At 40.6% G+C, this 19206-nt stretch overlaps 1 protein-coding gene across 5 annotated transcripts in view; it reads right to left on the bottom strand.

Moving 5' to 3' along the window:
* Positions 1–17829, bottom strand: part of DPY19L4 (dpy-19 like 4) — a 32002-nt gene extending 14173 nt beyond the window's left edge. For 2 of the 5 annotated variants that reach the window (XM_026690771.2, XM_026690777.2), the window contains exons 1-6: positions 17595–17829; positions 10674–10778; positions 7861–7985; positions 6582–6672; positions 3831–3952; positions 563–708 (exon numbers count right to left, since the gene is read on the bottom strand). In XM_026690771.2, coding sequence (XP_026546556.2) covers positions 563–708; positions 3831–3952; positions 6582–6672; positions 7861–7985; positions 10674–10778; positions 17595–17604 — 599 coding nt within the window. In that variant the 5' untranslated portion in view covers positions 17605–17829. Of the gene's footprint in view, positions 1–562; positions 709–3830; positions 3953–6581; positions 6673–7860; positions 9024–10673; positions 10779–14381; positions 14543–17594 lie in introns of those variants that run through there. The other 3 variants (XM_087962010.1, XM_087962011.1, XM_087962012.1) reach the window with 2 other exon arrangements.
* Between the last annotated feature and the right edge of the window lie 1377 nt (positions 17830–19206).

Here is a 19206-nt window from a genome sequence, read left to right as displayed (position 1 = left end):
AATTGAAAGAGAAGTTACTACAATTGCACACAATGTCAACTGCAGCGACTTTCAGTGTATTCTTCTTTCTACAAAACAGCCAAATGTAACAGATGATCAGTCATAACAACGTGAGAAGTATTTCTTCTAATAATTCCAATCAGAAAATATTACTTAATGGAAACTGCATATAAATCTGCCAATAGAACACTTCCTTAAGGTTTCATCAGTCCCATCGAGAATACAGTTGCTTGTTTTGTTAAGGCAAGAAAACAAGAGTTCAGTGATAAAAGAAATATCCTTGGAGGGGAAGAAATGATCATCCACAGTTCCAAAAGCTATGCAGCTCAAATTAGCCAAGGGGAGGCTGGCTTTGCCTGACTTTTTAATATTAGCATATATTTGTTAATGTCAAACAAGAAGAAATTAGGTACACCATTCCAGAAAGTTATCTGAGAGACCTACTATGGCAAATCCAAGCTACCCAGAGCTGCTCTCATCTTTATTTGGACCTAAAAGTTGAAGGTGGCAAATCTGGTGTTTTAAGACTGCATTGCAGAGAGAAAATCAATATTTATTTTACCTGTTAATAATAAACCAGGCAACAGTCAGCATCCCTGCTAGCCAAGTCCCACTCATAAGCCAGCTGGTTACGAACAATGCAGTCACATAGATGCCCTGTAGCCCAAATACTATGCCAATGTAAAAATAGACTGGCTCAATCACTTCCTGAAAAGTAAAAAGATACATGTTGTTTTATAAACACATAGTAACTGAGTGATAGTTATACCATCTCAACTGGGATTTACCAAGGGAAACAGCTTCCTGTAGCCCCAAGGGACGCTCAACTTATGTAAACAAGGAAAGGCCAAATCATGAGTCTAAATGTTTTCATCTGGTTACTGAAAACTCTCATAAAAAATAATTCCAGTTCTGTCACTTTTGGAAAGTTCTTTTTTCCCCCTAGATGTATTTTCAATGATAATTGGAAAGCCTCGGTGGCACAGTGGTTAGAGTGCAGTACTGCAAACTACTTCTGCTGCAGCCACCTGCCTGCAATTTGGTAGATCGAATCCCACCAGACTCAAGATTGACTCATCCTTCCATCCTTCCGAGGTAGGTAAAATGAGCACCCAAATTGTTGGGGGCAATATGCTGACTCTGTAAACTGCTTAGAGAGGGCTCTGAAGCACTATAAAGCAGTATATAAGTTTAAGTGCTATTGCTATAATAACATATGAGATTCAGAACAGCCTTTCTTCAATCCAATGAATAATACTGGCTGCAGGGAAGAAGACAACCACTGCCAATAGGGCCTTTTTTCTGTTTTCTGAAAAAATATCAAAAGACTCCCTGGAATAGTATCAGCAAAGGAAGAAGGGAATTGACCAGGATCACTTCCTCTATTAGAAGACTCTGTACAGATAGTCCTCAACTTACAACAACTCATTTAGTGACCATTCAAAGTTACAAAGGCATTGAAAAAATTAACTTATGACCATTTTTCTTACTTACAACCTTTGCAGCATCCCCGTCATAACTTTGAGTGGATACTGAATGGGGCAGCCATAAGTGAGAACAACTTGTATGACTTAACTTGTCAAATGCAAGTTTTGTCTTTGTCTGTAGACTCTGTAAACCACTTAGGGCTAAAAAGCACTTTGAAGCGGTATATAAGTCTAAGTGCTAGTCCCAAAGGGGCTTTTTCAGGAGGCAACTGGACTTTCTTGCCTTTTTTGTTTGAAGAGGTTTCACTTCTCATCCATGTATGAGAAGCCTCTTTGGGACAACCATGATCTGGATGACCGAGAATCTCCATTGACTTCTTAGTGCTAGTGTTAGTGCTACTCTCCTGCCCTTACCTAATGTTTAGAGTAGTATACCTGAGTTACACCAACACAAAGGCCAAATGCATTTCTTGGCCTTAAAGAGCTATGCACACCTGTCCCATTAGACTCTGAAAAGGTAGAATAGATTCAACTCACCAACTAAATCATGTTTAACCTTCACCCATGGGATTGGAAACGTTTAGCCTTCTTCACATATAACAGTGATTCTCAAACTTTGATCTGCTTACTACTGATGATCTAAGAAAGCTCCCCTAGGTAGTTCACTGCAGCCACAGCTTGCTTGCCACATCAAGCCCCACCTCCTCCCTACGTTCGTGCTAGATAGCTGACTTGCAAAAAAATTCCATAATTAAATACTGATTCAGTGTGAAGTGCATAAATGATAATACAATAGGAGTATTAGCCTTCTGAAAAATGCCAACATGGAATAATCTAAAATGCAGTTACCAACTACCAATCTGTGCCGTTCTAGCGAAACCTGTAGACTCACCCAAACAATCCCCTCCCCTGCCTCCCCCAAGTGCCACTAGAGCCATGATGGCAATAATGCCATCATGGCTCTAAAGTGACGAAATGGGCCTATTATTTATCCTGCAAAGCCTGCAGGGGCTTTTTTCAAGCCTCTGGGAGGCCGAAAAAGGCCTCAAACCAGCCGAAAAATCAGCTGTGAGGTGCAGTGCAGGTGGGGGGGGGCAGGTGGGGGATTGTGCATGCATGTGCAGGGGGCGTGTGTGTGTGTGTGTGTATGTGCACATTGCCTTCTGGGTGCTGGCACACAAACGCGCAAGCGCAAGTGCACACACAGTTTTTGGCACAGGAGCCCAAAAAGGTTAGCCACCACTGCACTAGAGAATATAATAATGAATATCTCAAAATGAAGTTTCACTGGGCTAGAACTCCTTAGCCCTAACTTTGTAAGAGATTGCTACGATAGATCATTCATGGCCAGAGGTTTCTGCTCAGACTTGTTGTTCTGGCATAGCATTCATTAATTCATTAAATAAAAAAGGAGATTGTTTTAATTTATGTAATGCTTCTCTTAGCTGCTCAGGGATTTTAAGAAGGGGTTAAGAACTGATGTTAACAAAAGAGTGGCTTGACAAAGATTATTTATTATTCATTTATTATTGAATTTATATTGCCGCCTATTCACCCATGGCGACTCGAGGCGGCGTACAGAATGTAAAGCCATATTTAAAATTTAAAAAAACAATAAAAACTAACAAAAAGAATCAAATAAATTAATAAAGCACAAGAGAACAAAATCTGGAAAAAAATAAATTAAAAAAATAAATCACCCCCCAACTCCCACCCCAACCCCCCGCCCCGACGACAGCAGATTACACGAGACATTTGATGGGCACCATCCCGCTCTGGGTTCCCAGGCCCACTGGCAGAACCAGGTCTTCAGTGCCTTCCGGAAGAGTGTTAGAGTGGGGGCCATTCTAATCTCTGGGGGAATGATGTTCCAGAGAGAGGGAGCCACCACAGAGAAGGCCCTTCTTCTGGGTCCCACCAGGTGTATCTCCCTCAGGGATGGGACCCACAACATTCCCTGCCTGCCCACTCTAATGGGTTGGGTAGATGTGACCGGCAAGAGACGTTCCCTCAGATAAACTCAGATAAGATTAGCTAATGAATTCATGATAAAACCAGGTTATGAATACAGAATTTGCCAGCCCAGAACCTCAACACTTTTCTATGAGCTGGTCCAAAATTCTTGCTACCATAAGGCTGGAATTGCCAGTCTTTATCCTGAGTGTGATCCCAGCATTATTAGTTTCTTACTTTTTGCTTTCTTAACTAAGTTGGCACAGGAGGAATTACACAGGAGCAAGCTGCATTTTTTTTTCTAAGCAAATGGAGTACTCTCGATGTGGCGGCCTAATAGCTTGTATTGCTTTCACCTGGCCTCTGAAATAAAGCAAGCCCGTTTCTTTTAGGCAGTCAGCCTTTCCTGGTTCTGGTCACACAAGATGATAAAAAAGAATAAATGCATACTTCACTGCCAGATGCCTGATATAAAATGCTGGCGATCAATTCCGGATACAAAGTCATCTGTTGTACAGTGTTTATTGTTTTTAGTGACAGGGTCCTGTTGTCATGAATAAGCTGATGAATGCCTGCAAATGAAGGAGGCAAGGAGATAATTTTTTCTCTTATTATACAAATGGTTGTATCCAACAAAACAAATAACCCAGATGTCCACATTATTTATTTATTCATTCATTCATTCATTCATTCATTCATTCATTCATTCATTCATTTATATCTGAAAGACTTATCTGGCTGTCCCAATTTGTCATCTCAGCAAGTGGCTCTACTTGGCTAATACCAAGGATATTAGACAAACAAACAAATAAGGCAACCATCAGCATAGTACAGGGGCACTGTGGACATTCTTAAGAACCTCTCCACATAGAACAGCCAATGGAAAATCAACAGGGTTTGGCCCATCAGAATCTGGAGGGAAATGATGTTTGATTGGGGTGGTGTTCCAATAAATCAAATAAGCTAACGTGGTTTCATACAGGGAGCTCAAAGCTGTCCACTCTGTCAGATCTGTTGAGATGAGCAGAAACTATTGGAGATAAGTTGTCGCACAAGTTTGTCTTATGCTCCTACCGTATTTCTGTGTGCTACCCTGTAAAGCAGGGGTGGGAAAACTTTTTGGCTTGGGGGCCGCATTGACTTTTAAAATTTGACAGACGGGCCGGGTCAGCACAAGATTTTTGGGAATCCCCCCTTCCCCCCATCTTCTCCTCCTTCCCCTCCTCGGAGGCTCCTCCCTCGGAGGCCCTCTGAGTCAGGAGTTGCTACCGCCGGCGCGGCTCAGCGCGCTCCCAGTCCCGCTTGCCTCAGGAAGGGAAAGGCAAAAGGAAGAGCCGCGGCGGTGCTTTGCAACGGGAGCAGCGGCACCGGAGGCTCAGGCTCAGCGGCTCCTGGTTTTGCCTTTTCCTTCCCAAGGCAACGCGGGACTGGAGCTGCGCCAGCGGTAGCAACTCCTGACAGCCCCAGCCGGACACCTGAGCGGAGCCCGGGCGGAACTGCCTGTTGCTGCTGCCGGAGCACCGCCGGGTCGCCTCCTCCAAGCAGCGCCCGCCCACCGGGCTTCCCCTCCGCCACACGGCTCAGGGCCAGGCACAGCGCCCGCGAGTTAAAGGAAGCCGAAAGTTGCTGGGAAGTTGCTCGGGTGCTGGGAGCAGGCTTTTAAAGTGCCGCCCGAGCAAAGTTTAAGCAGCCCGCCGCCCGCCGGGCGGAACCCTTCCCACTCCTCAGCGGGAAGATGCTCCAGCCCCGGAAAAAAAGGGGATCGGCGGGGACTCACCTTCGGAGAGGTCGCACTCGAAGGTGATTTCGAACTCCCAGCCGAGGCCTTTGCAAAGTTCTTTTCTTTCCTACCCCCGAGAGCGCTCCGCACTGTTTTGCAGCTTTGGGGGCCATGCGGCACAGGGCAATACGCCACCCCCAGCGATTTTTTTCAGGGGCGGGTCGATTGGACAGACCAACAGGCCGGATGTGGCCCGCGGGCCGTAGTTTGCCCACCCCTGCTGTAAAGTCTACTTTGATAAATGTCCATCATCATCACGCACTATAGAAAGCTCCTAGATGTCATCTCATAAAAACCAGGAGGAATATAAAAGACATTTGATTTAATGGAGATAACCTATTCTTGCTTGTTTCTGAAAGTAGATTATTCAACTAGATTCTTTCTAAAGCTTGTTTGAGAAGATGACTGCACCCCATGATCATGGGGACAAACTTCATTATGAAGTTTGAAATCTAGCTCTGTACTTAATGTTCAGAGTCAGATCTGGCACTAGACTTCAGACAGCAATACAATCTAATGAAATACTCTATTGGGAGCCAGTGTGGTATATTGGACTAAGATATTGGACTAGGACTTGGGAGACTACGGCTCAGATCAACATTAGCCATGGGAAACTTGAATAACTTTGGGTCAGCCCAACTATTTTATAGAGTTGTTTGGCTGTAATTGTAGGTGGGAATGCTATATAGATTGTGTTGACCCGCTGGAGGAAAGGGATATAGAAAATTAGTTTAGTTTACTTTATTGTCATTGCACCTCATACAACGAAATTAAATACCATCTTCAGTGTACATTGTGACGATGAAAATAAACACAAACACACATCCTTTCCATTCTATACATTGAATTGAAAATCCCTGATATTGCATTAATATTGCAATCTCATACGTAACACTTACATTTTTAAATTTCAATGCTTTTTGTAAATCTTAAGTCTCCCTAATTGTCTATCAACTCTTTTTCTTTTCTTCTTTTAGGAATTCATGTGAATTATCTCACAGTGAGTCCATCCAGATTTGAGGCACATCTCCTTTTAGCCTAAACCTAACTCATGATTAGGGAGATATGCCTCAGCTACTAACAGGAGATGTGCCTCAAATATGGATGGTGATTTAGAGAAGCCCATATGACTCACTATGAAGTCATTCACATGAGCTCCCAAAAGAAGAAAAAGAAAAAAAAAAGTTAACCCATGGGCTAGGTTTTCATAAATAATTTGATTAATGGGCAGATAAAAACTTTGTTACCCTCAACTGCATTGAAGCACACATGTAAATTTGGAGTCACATAATCTTTCATTCAATCTGTCCCATGGTTCTGTATAGCCTGAAGATTTGCAAGCATTTAGCCCTAGAAGGTAATGCAAACTGTACAATCCTGATTTCTCTTCAGTTACCATTTAGCAAGTGTATTTGCCTTACCTTTTTTCAAAGAGGAGGCTTTTAACAGTTCTTTATAAAATGAATAGTAAATGGCACTGTCACCCTGAAATGTGATTTCTCGTTCAAGTTCCTAGAGAAAAAAAGAGTTACCAGAAAATGTAAGCTAGGAATGATATGAATCTCCCAATCCCTTTCTCAGAACACAAAGATTATGCTTTCAAAACTGAACAGTCTACTAATTCACAATTTTCCCCAAAATTTTCAAATGGACGTTGAAAAAAGGTACCATTAGATTGGTTTAAAACATCAAATCACATTTTTTGAAGAATTAACTCACTCTGCAGACAAAATTGTCCCTAAATGCAACTTTCACTTACTCTCATTATGCTTTTTGAAAGAGGACTCTTTCAAAATGCCCACAATGGTCTTTGAGCATCAAATTTTATTTTACAAAAAAGTATGTTTCCCATCCACCCAGTTACCTATTCCTCTTTGATACAGTAGATGGGTTATATTTAAACAAATTATATGAAAATATGAGTTTGCTACTTCTATTTATGAAAGCTAGATAGCTCAGAGTTACATCTACAGTTTCATAAGGACATAGCAGCTAACTTACAATGATGTGAATGTTTACATGATATCAATAACAAATTGCCCGTTTTGATCTGGCCTACCAAGTTACTTAAACTTGAAGAAGCTCCAAAAAGCTTTAGGGAGATATTTTCCAACTTTGCTTCAGATTTTTAAAAGCTAAGATTTCACTCCCCAAAGCAGGATGCTTTTACAGGCTGGGCAAAACTCTCTGGAGCTATGGCCTCAACTTCCTGTGATATTAGTACCACAAGATTCATACTATTGAGACAGCTCTGTTTTTCTTAATGGTTCACAGGAAACTCAACAGGCCCCAAAGTATATTTTAAAGGCTGAAAATCTTGTTTTTGTATGTGTGGTGCACCCATTCATGCTTCAATAAGAAAATGCCGATAAAAACAGGGTAGAAGCTATACATTCATTGTGAACTGATGTGAAAGGGGACGTTAACCTCTTCACGGAAAAATAATTAAAGATTTTATAAGAAAAACTAAGAAACCAACTTTATGCAGCTTATCATTTCACCTTGACTCTAGACTAGGGGTAGGCAACCATGGCTGATCCTATGATTTGAATTAGGTCCCTCATTGTTCATGACCAATGACCAGGTTAAGTATTCTTTGTCATATAGCCTAGACATTATAGGAACTGCCACATCTGTTTATTCATAAGCCAACCTTGTACTTGTATAAAATAACAGACTTTATTGTTTGAGAGTCCTTACCGGCCTACCAGAAAACCAAAATTTGCGTTCATGGTATGTAGAAAGATATATGGCATACATCATTCCACTTATGATTGCTGTAATGCAGCCAAAGAAAAGCTTTGTAAAATGTGGAATCAAGACATCTGAAAAGAAATATAATAAACATCAAATAAAGTAACTGAAAATCTATGTTTTCATATCAAGTCAAATGCCCAATGCTTGTCAAGGCCCTCTGCAACACAATAAGCAGCTAGCAGAAGAGGGCTAATGTCCAATCAGTCCATAAGTACAAAACACCAGAATATACAAGCTCTGTAGACACAAGAATGGAGGATGTGGTAGAAGTCCTGACCTGATGTAGAGAACAAAGAGGATGACTTGATGGAGAAAGGGAAGATCCATTACCAAAGCATCAAAAAGGAAACATTGCTTGCAAGAGTATGTTACCATAGCCAATCTAAATAAAAGTAGTCTTCTGTGAAGTCTATTTCTTGATTTCATCTGACTCAGACTGGCAAGGGCCTCAGATGCAATCCAGGCAAAATGGAGTGCCTAATTATTTCAGGATAATAGTAATGTTGAGTCTCTGTGCTTGCCTGGGAACAGCAGACCCACAAGTTGGGATTCAAGTAGAGCAGATGAAAGTTGTGGCCAGGAGACCTTTGGCCTAACACTGGCCAGAGTGCCAGTTGTAACTTTACTAGAAACAGGATGCACTGGGAACAGTCACTTGTGATCTTGTCATCTCGCAATTGAAATACTACATTGTAATTTGCTCCATGTGGGATTCCCTTTGAAGACCCTCCGGAAACTTCAACTGATCCAAAATGCAGCAGGCCATAGGCATACGGAGCATATATGGATAGCTAGGTATTGCCAGGTTACGCCACTGTTGAGGGACCTGCATGGCTCCTGATGTTTCCAAGTGCAATTCAAGGTGTTGGTTGTTACTTATAAAGCCTTAGATGGTTCAGGTCCTGGAATCTAAGAGTCTGCCTTTCCAAGATAAATTCTGTCCACCCAACCCAGGGAGCTGGGTGATCAGGGAGTGTCTGCTAAAGATCCCTCCCATCATGAGGTACAATAAGAGGGATCTCAATTGCAGGCATTCTATGTGTAAGGTCACTCCCAGGGAACACCTTGATCCTTGAGGTGAGTATGGCTCCCACTCCTATAGTCATCTGAAATATAGTAAAAACATTACTTTTTCAGAAGGTCTTCAGAAATAGTTTCTGTAAAGACTAATACGGCTTTGTATTATAATGTTGCTATTGTATTTTATATATTATCTAGAATCCGTTGGGAATTACATAAATCTTGTAATGAAACAATCAAAATATTTATAGACTTTGCTCCAGGGACTTTCATAAACTCACAGATTATAATTTGATGTTACAGACATCAAATAATATACAATTGGGTAAATCAGGTTTGTTAGCCTCTTTTGGTATCTGTTGAGTTGTCTCAAATCAAATAGGATTGTTTGTTTGCCTGAATGGTGAAATAAACAAACACAGGGTACATTCCTTAAAAGCAGACATCTGTAAAAGTTTAATCTTCATTCATATCTTGCTAAAAAAATCAAACACGCAGCTTGTTTGCATTTTACATAGTAGTAACTTGTTATACACCCGCAGCTGTCTCTGTTTAAATGACCTGTATTTAACCTAAATTCTTGGGCATTTGTGCATAGCGTACCAATCAATTTAGACCTCTTGTGGGTTTTTTTAAAAGATTTTTTAAATTATATTTAAGCAGTGTCAGACAAATAAAATAGATTCAGGTGTTCTCAACAGCCTGTACCAAACAAACACTGGGGACAAATTTACAGATTACATCCCAATAAGTATAATGAAGTTCTAGCATCAGAAGAAAAGAGGAGTGACAAAGGGACTTGATTTTGAGAAGAAAACTATTAAGTATTGTTGTATTGTTATAATCTGTTCAAGACCCGAAATTGTCTAATCCTTGGTTAGCATCCACTCATTCTATGGCCATTTGTAATGGTTCTTGAACAAGAGGCACTTAAAACTTGGTCCTTGAAGTTCCAGCAACCAAAGTGCCCCTGTAGTCACATGATCATGATCCTTGCATTCAACAACTGATCTGGATTTCTGACCATTGTAGTTTCTCACGGTCACATGATTGTGATTTCCCTGCTAGCTTTCCACAAACTAAATCAATGGGGAAGCCAGCAGGACGTTGAAAGTCACAGTCACATGAGGTCTGTGCTTAATGTCACTTGCTTAATAATTTGCTTAACAATGGTAACTGGGGACCGCAAGAACTGTGTCACTAAGCAGCCCAGTCTTGAGATGTCGCACTTTACGACCACATCACATAACAATGGAAATGCCAGTCCACATTACCATCATTAAGTGAGGGCCATCTGTATTTCAACAGCAGAGACTGCTATTTTAAAAAAAATCTTTTAAATTCCTATACACAGAGCAAGTTCAGCTATAAGGCTATTAACAGAAGAGAGCAGGAATTCCATCCCTGCAAGGCTGCCAGAGACAGGGCATGTGATCTTTCCTCTTTTAAGGCTCTTCTTGGTGGATTTTTAAAGAAAATTAATTTGCCAAACAGTTTAGTAATCATTCTGCGTTGACTGTAAAATATAGTTTCATAACCTCAAAGCTGCCTTTGGTTTTGAAGACTGATCACTTTATACAAGCTTGTATACAAAGTGGAATAAATATAGGGTAAACTTTAGCTCACATCTTTTTCCAGACTAAGGATTTCTTATCCATTCTACATAGAAAAACATATTTCTATATTTAATTCCTTATATGGAATTGAAACACTGACAGAAAAGTGATATAGCTCACATTTTAGGGATCTTTTGGATTGTTTGCCTTTTTCGTTGTTTTCTTTGAGAGTTTTTTCTTCAACTTCGGTACAGCTTGGATTCTTTCTTTGCCTCAGTTCAACAGCTGTTAGACAGAATATCCAGAAGTTAATCTAAGAATGCAAAACTTACCTACCTTACTTGTAGATAAGATGCATGGATAGGATTGCATTGTTATATATATTCCAAACAATTCCAAAAGTATTTACCCATCTAGACATATTTTTAGAGATGTAAGAACTTCAGTATTCAATGAAGTTTATACTCAAATAAGTGGTCTAAAACATCTAGCACACAAAAATCTTTATTTGGAATAAAGATTCCATTTTAAATGTAATTTATACAGCCTATTGTATAATCATCATCCTCATGACTAAAATGTTCATCGATGAGTACAGGGCATTCAAAATTACATTCCTTTTCTAGTGTTTCCCCACAATCTCCACAGTATGTGAGACGATAGCTGAATAAAAGACTCCAAGTCACCAACAATAAGTTTCCATCCTTGAGGATGGAACTGATGCTCTGCCTCCCTAGTCCTATTCCTTGGTTCTGGAGTCAACATTGGAACTGACATGCCTGCAAGTCTATTTGATTGACTGAACTTGAACACTATGCTACACTGGCTATTCATTCCTAGTAAAAGCTTTGCAGGGCAAAACCACTCTCTGAACCTGATCTTGTAAACAATTTGTAAATTGGGTACATCAGCAAAGTAAAAGTGTAGTTTTAAAAAAGTATAGGGTCTCCCCCCATTGTTGTTGTTGTTAATTGTGAAGTTGTGTCCGACCCATCGCGACCCCATGAACAACGTTCTTCCAGGCCTTCCTGTCCTCTACCATCTTCTGGAGTCCATTTAAGCTCATGCCTACTGCTTCAATGACTCCATCCATCCACCTCATTCTCTGCCATCCCTTCTTCTTTTGCCCTCAACCGTTCCCAGCATTAGGCTCTTCTCCAGTGAGTCCTTCCTTCTCATTAGGTGGCCAAAGTATTTGAGTTTCATCTTCAGGATCTGGCCTTCTAAAGAGCAGTCAAGGTTGATCTACCTCCGTGATGGTGAACCTATGGCATGCATGCCGGAAGTGGCATGCAGAGCCACTTCTGCCAGCACGCAAGAGGTCACCCGGAAGAGCCCCACTGTGCATATGGGCATGCGGTGGCGCCCAACAGCTGATTGTCAGGTATCTGAGGTACATGCGTGGGGGGTGGGAGGGCATGGGAGATATATGTGCAGAGCTGCTCGCTGCGCGCCGGGGGGATCGTGCATGCATGCACAGATGCGTGGCACGAGAGGGTCAGGCAAACATGCGCAGGGGAGCCCAAAACGCACTGCCTTCTGGGTATTGGCATGTGAGTGCGCGCACACAATTTTTAGCACAGGAGCCGAAAAAGGTTAGCCACCACTGATCTACCTTGATTTCTTCCCCATCTATTTGCCAGGAATTGAGCGGGCCGGATGCCATGATCTTAGTTTTCTTAATGTTGAGTTTCAAGCCAACTTTTGCACTCTCCTTCTTTACTCGCATCAAGACTCTCTTTAGTTCCTCTTCACTTTCTGCCATTAGAGTGGTATCATCTGCATATCTGAGGTTGTTGATATTTCTCCTGGCAATCTTAATTCCAACTTTTGCTATCTGGAATCAGCAGAGATCTTAACCAGCACTGTTCACTGCCAATCCTAATAGATTTTGTTCTGGCAAGTAACTAGAGAATAGTGTCCTCATTTCCTGTGCAGAGAAGGATGTCCTGCTCCCCCCTCTCAACTTCTAACATCAATACCTTGTATGGTAGAACTATCTACCAATCACAGCACGGCTGATTGTCAGTGGATTTGACAGATGGCAAAATCTGGGATTTTATTCATCACAGGAAATCCCTTCATTTGACACCTAGCCTAGTCTGGGGATCAGCTGCCTGGGCTCAGAATGTGGCAGATGGAAGGGGAGAAGAAACTCCTCCCCCTGTCAGATCTCTGAGATACCCCAAGGTCTGGATAAATCCAAGTAAATGATAGCCACTGACAGGCTAGGTGGAGGATGTACACCTGCGTGTGTATGTTTGTGTGTGTCTACCTTCTCATCACAAAAGTTTCACCAGTTTGTAAGCCATTGTTCTGATTGCTTTTGAACATAGGTTTATTACACTTCTGGGAGATCATTCAACCTATGGTCAATATTAGCCTGAAAAACAGCTGGCAGACATAGTGAGAAAATTGCACTAGCAGGCACACTTTTGTTTCTATTTCACTGCATAGTCTCCCCTTCATAACATTGAGGCAGATTTACATTTGCTGATTGAGAGTTCAGTTTGGAGACTTCACTGAAGAAGGGGAGAGTACAGTTTGAAAAATGAACTTTCCTGCTCCTCAAAGTAGACTAGATTTGAAAAAGCGTGCCTGAGAACTGGGCAGGCAGGTTCATACCAGCACTAACCTGAAGTGGCTAATAAATGCTAGGCTGATCCCACACCATAGATGTCTTCTGCTATTGTCACAAACAAAATAGTGGGAAAGGGATTGTACATATGGCAAAATTGCTTGAGTTGTTGACTCCTTAAGATGGAAAACATTAATAACAGAACAGCTGAGGATGACCTTAAGTTGCCTCAAGTAAGGATTGAAAACAAGGTGGAGAAACATCCAAAACAAGACCCTATTAGGACTTGTCTAAGTTGTAGTTTGGTGCAAACAAAGAAAGGGCTGTATTGCTATGAGATCAGGTCACTACAGAATGCTATGATAGCCACCAACATGGACCATTTAAAAAAATGAACTGATGAATTTGTGGAAGATAAGGCTATCAACAAAATGAGAAGGGAATGGTGGACAAGCTATCTGCTTATTCTGATCCAACTTGATTCTTTGGCTAAGTTTAAGGCAATTATTATTTTTTAGCCCAACCTAACTCATAAGGATGTCTGGGAGAAAATGGGGAAGAAGCTTGTCTTATCTATCTTGGTTTTTCTAGATATAAATCCAACCACATGAATGAATATTACAAGAGTACAGTTCAGTAAGGTTATTGTGTAAGTAAGAGGTATATGTTCATTCTTTCTCCACTGTGTCATTTCATTACTGCCAGTTTTCCCTCAAATGATTTTTCTCCCTCTTCCTAATTCTATCAGAAATAAGTCCAATGAGGGGAAAAAACTACCAAAGGGAAATGATTCCTTTAATCACATTCAAGATAAAAAGCGCTGCTTCAGCCTCTAAGCTAGTGGGCACGTCTGGAAGATTAAGAACATGACACAGAGCATCTCTAACATAGCTGCCATAATGGGCAGTCAGTCGTGTTATGAGTGTCCTATTCTATCGGGAAATAGGCAGCTTTATTCACTACTACTCTCTCTTCCCTGCTCCCAGGATATTCTGAATCACACCAGCTTTTTCAGGAGATAAGGGACAACAATTCTTTCCAAACAAAGAATTCAAACTCAGCCTCTCACTTGTATGTATTTTCATTCATAAATACACCTAAGCCAATTCAAATATTAATCTAGATTTTTTTATTAATGGGTGAGCATCAGTGGTGGGATGCTGCCAGTTTACACCGGTCCTAGAGAACCAGTAGTGCCAGTGAGCAGTTGGCCCTGCCCACCCGTCCCCTGCCCTTTCCTGTGCTTTATTTCCTTGTTTGTGAGCTCAGCTGATTCACGCTGATTGCCACACCTCAGCTGTTTTACTCACCAGCACTGAATATGAGGTCAGTTTTGAAGCTTAAAATCAGTGGTTTATGGACGCTGCGCATGTGAAGCACACTCCCATAGAACCGGTAGTAAAAAAAGGGTGAATCCCACCATTGATGAGCATAGGTTGTCTTCTACATGCATGACACTATCTGGAACTACCTACAGCCACAAAAAATGATTTAAGAAAACACAAAACCATTTAAAGATCTATTCTAATTCTTCTAGTCTATATTTGCTTCTGTTATTCATGTTGCTAGTGTCATTGTTCATACAGCTGAAAAGTCAACCTCTGAGCATACACAAAGACAACGGGAATTGGGAACTCCAAGGTTTGCAGACATATAAATATGATTTGAGATGTGAAATAAAAGAGAGACAATCAAGTGGGACTAGGTGTACTTTGCAGTCAAAGAATGCTGTCAGGTAGAAACTTAAAAACAAGGATAGAAGGATCAATCTCAATAGAAAGCATTGTATTCTACAGAGGAACATTTTGATGCCTGTCCTACTTGTGAATTTCTTTCCTGATTGGGAAGATCAAGTTACTCTTTTTCTTCAGTTTTCTACAAATGGCAGAAACAAGAAAATGGAAACATTACAAGGTCCATGTTGCATATCAAACACAGAGCAGCTGGCAAAACTACTGTACACAATGGTTTTGCCAGCCTCTGAACTATTATCATAATATACGCACACGCTGTTTCTGTTTAATTTGATGCTGCTTTAAAAAATATAAGGAAAATGTTGTTTTCATTCTTGAGTATTGTTTATCCAAGTGAAATGAAAGTCAAACAAGGTTAAGTGCCAAAAATAGAACTGAGATTTTTCACTTTGTAACCTAATTAGGTTTGTTTATTTATATATTTCAGAAGTAGGAGAAACTAGAAGCAATTAGTCATTACCCATAATGGTTTAATATGGAATGTCCATGTCCACAGACGAAATACCTCTATATATCAGGTATTGTGATAAATATCTGTTATAATAATTAATTATAATATGAATAATGAATTAATAGCAAGCTTCAAGGAATACCTGGTTTGTCACTGCTAAAGCTACACTAGAGGACACTAAATATTGGTCTGATCAAGCAGACTTTCTTGATGAACTAAAACCCAAGAAACCCCATACACTAATTAATAGGAGCAAAACCCTCACACATTTCATAATATCACAATGAGTCATAATGACAGTGAATGGTTTTATACTTTGCATTCTATGTCATGTTTATTCAGTAAGCTATAACTCTTCGTGCAATGTGAAAAGACATAAACTAGATTTTCTGAATCTTAACAACAAAAATCAAACAAACCAGCTTCTGAACCCAGCCAGTATGGTGTGGCTTACATATAATCAGATATATGACAATATTGTACTGATATTATTAAATAACTGAGGATCAGAAATTGTTGGTCTTCTATTGTAATTCATGCAGTACATGCAGAGCTGTAAAAGCAACATCCTGAGAGCTGAACTGGTATATCAAGCTGCTATCTATAAACAATGCATGATCCTTGAGCAGGAAATAATCACAAAATTAAGCAAACCTGAAAAAATTACAACACATTGTACAAAGTAGAACATGTTATGAAGTGTTCAATTACAGAAAGGAAAAAGTAATGCCTTCTTTTAACAGTATCATAGGTGCTATGAATGAGAAGCAAAAGCAGTTGTTCAGTGCAAATGATTTGTGTTGACAATCCATGACAATTGAATCCCAATTTATCTCTTCCCCCTTTTCCCTCCTTTCTTTTAGCTGTGGAATGTATCCTAAGAGTTTCAATGAAGTTGCTCAAAACAAATTCTTTGGCTATTTCACATGGGAATGGTCCATTTAAATTTCAAGAGTAATTAATCCCAATGTAACAGGCCTCACAGATGTCAAAGGCCAGGAAAACACACACAGAGGAGGAGAGAGAGAGATATGCCTTCCAGTGTCCCAAACATCAAATATGCTCATCTGCAAGATATTCAAAAATAAATGGACAGACTTGCTTCTTTGGATAAATTTGTTAAACTAGGCAAAATTTAAAACTTCAATGAAAGAAACTTACCACATCTGAGATTATGAAGAACACTTACAGATTGCAACAGAGAATTATGATTGCTGCAACAAAAATTATGATAATCCAAACTTAGACTGATGGCTTACTAAGTAACATCTATGCCATATGACTTGAAAGATTAATTGGAAAAAAATAAGATAGATGTAAGGAATATCAAACCACTAAGACAGACAAGCCATCCTTCTCAGTATTTCTTCTGTAATTTGAAAACACGAGTTGATATAGAGAAGGACATTTTTAGGACAAGTCTGAAAACATCCATGCTTTGAATTCACATATTCCCAGAAAGCAAGTGTGTGTTGTTGTTGTTGTTTTTACAGGTGGAAAAAAAGCCTTTCATTGGTACAGTGGAAGCTTTTTAAAACTTTAACTGAACTTAATAGATCTATATTATGTACAGCTGAGAAAAGTATTTCTGCATAAATATTATATTAATATGCCCATATGTAAATCTAGCATTGTGCTGAATGGAAAAGTTTCTATTTTTATATAGCATTTCCATATTATATCCCCTTAAAATAATTAATGTAATTATAATCAATGAAACAGTATTTTTGAGAGGGAATTCACACATATATTGCAGTGGCATATGACATCCACTGCATGCTTCGTCTTTTCCACAAAAAAGCTGCAGTTTCCCATAGACAGAATCACAAATTCCATTGTGATTGACGGAATGACAGAGGATCATTTGCAGGTACATTTGGTATGTGCACTTCTGCCACTCATTTTTCATCCTGCTCTGCTTTTCACAAAGCTTTACGGGCAAAGCAGCCAGAAAAAAAACACCACATCGGATGAGTTACTGGTATCAAAATGATATCCTGACACTTGAAAGTTATTTGCAAAAAAGAGAGGCTTGAGTTACTGCTAGTTTTATTGATTTGAAGCGGTATGCGAAATTATTTTTTAGAACTGCCACCTTCCTCGGCCCTTTTCCTAGCTCTATGCCAGTAAAGCCATAGACTCTGCCTGTACCCAAATTGCTCTTTGCATCTGAGCGGCCTCCTTCTAGCGCAAATTTCCAGCGCTTCCCTCTTTCTTTCTATCACCGACTTGCGTCGATCGCCCGCCCCCCCCCCAGGTCTCTGCCTGGCCCGGGGCGGAATGAAAAGGGAGACACAACGCGCGCACAGAAACCTCACCTTCCTCCATCTCCAGTTATCACACCGAAAGAAACCCGAGTTCAAACGCGCTTTCTCCCGCCGATCTCTCCGGCATTAAAGTGATCGGTACTCCCGTCTCTCTTTCCCAGTGTCAGATCGCACTAGAACAACCCCCAGCCTTGCCCCGATTACAGAAGGAGATACTTTTCACTTCCTGTTAGCTCCCCGATTTTCGATCTTTTTCCTTTTCTGCAGGGCGATGCGGAACGGTCCTTCCCAGGGATCGAAGGCACATGCGGAATCGAATTCGCGTAGGTACTGAGGCCAAGCCAGTACTCCGTATTGAACTTCCGCCCTGAGACGCTGCCTCTTGCTCGCTGTAATTCCCGTGATGTCAGTTCATTCATTAATGAATCCAAAAGAAAGAGAATCCCTCTTTGAGGACGCAGAGATTTAGTCGTATCTTGTAAAAAGATTGATTGATTCATTCATTCATTGCAATTTATATTCGGGCAGGGCTACCAAGTCTGGATTGCAAAGATCTCAAAGATCCATCTCATCCTGGGAACCCTTTTTTTGAACTATTACCATCTGGCAGACAGTACAGAATAATAAAAACAAGGACAAATAGGCTGAAAAACAGCTTCCATCCCAGGGCAGTAGCTCTTTTGAATTCTGCTGTGTAGTGCAGTGTTGGTGTGGTGTCAGGGGTTTCCGGTTCAATGTGTGAAGGGTGAAGGATGTGTGTTTGTGTTTATTTTCATGGTCTTGGTTATGATGTGCACTGAAGATGGTGTTTGATTTCATTGTACCAGGTGCAATGACAATCAAGTAAAGTAAAGTAAACAGATGGGTTTGGCCACCCATGCTCTGGGCCCTTCTGATGGGTCAAAGTCTTCTGAGGTGATGTACTTAGTTGGGTCCAAGTGATGGTTAATGTCTCATTGCAGAAGGGGTGATATCTCCTGCTTTGAATAAGGTGGTGGTTCACCTCTTCTCAAGCAGCAATCCTTGGATCCAAAAGTTTTGAATAACTTTTTTCAGTACCATTAAATATTTATATGAAACCTTGGTATTTATATGACAATTCGTTCAACAGCACAAGGAGCAGAAGTAGGGCAGGGAAAATATTATTGGACAGGCAATGCTGTTCAAGTGCTTAGAAACTGAGATCTGGAATAACTGGCTGACTTAGCCTCAGCAAGACCGAATGGCTTTGGGCTTTTCTGCACCCCTTCCCCCCCAGAATTGGTCAGGTCCTCTGACTCTTGATGGGTTAACTTAGCACTTCCTCAGACAGAGCTGGTGCACAATTGGGAGATCTTTCAAGACTTCTGCTTGAGGAGTAAGAGACAACCATGGCTAAGAAAGCCTTTGCACAAATTCGTCTTATGTACCAATTGTGCCATTCCTGGATGAGGAGACTCATAGTCACTTATGCCTTGTTCTCTTCCCAACTAGATTACTTCAAGACACTCTATGGAGAACTGCCCTTGAAGACTATCCAGAAATTATACTTGGTCCAGTATATGGAGGTCCAAGCAGGATAACGTGTCCCTTGCTTATATAATTAGACCATAAATGCCCAACCTACATTGGCTTCTAGCTATTTTGTCTTGTCTTTTATTGTTTCTTTTGGGTTTATTTTATT

This window comes from Notechis scutatus, chromosome 3, assembly GCF_049901735.1.
Source record: "Notechis scutatus isolate UNSWTSFEM ecotype Mainland chromosome 3, rNotScu1.2, whole genome shotgun sequence".
In the NCBI taxonomy this organism is placed as follows: Eukaryota; Metazoa; Chordata; class Lepidosauria; order Squamata; family Elapidae; genus Notechis; species Notechis scutatus.
The sequence above is the reverse complement of the archived record's forward strand: the minus strand, read 5'-3'. Positions and strand labels throughout refer to the sequence as shown.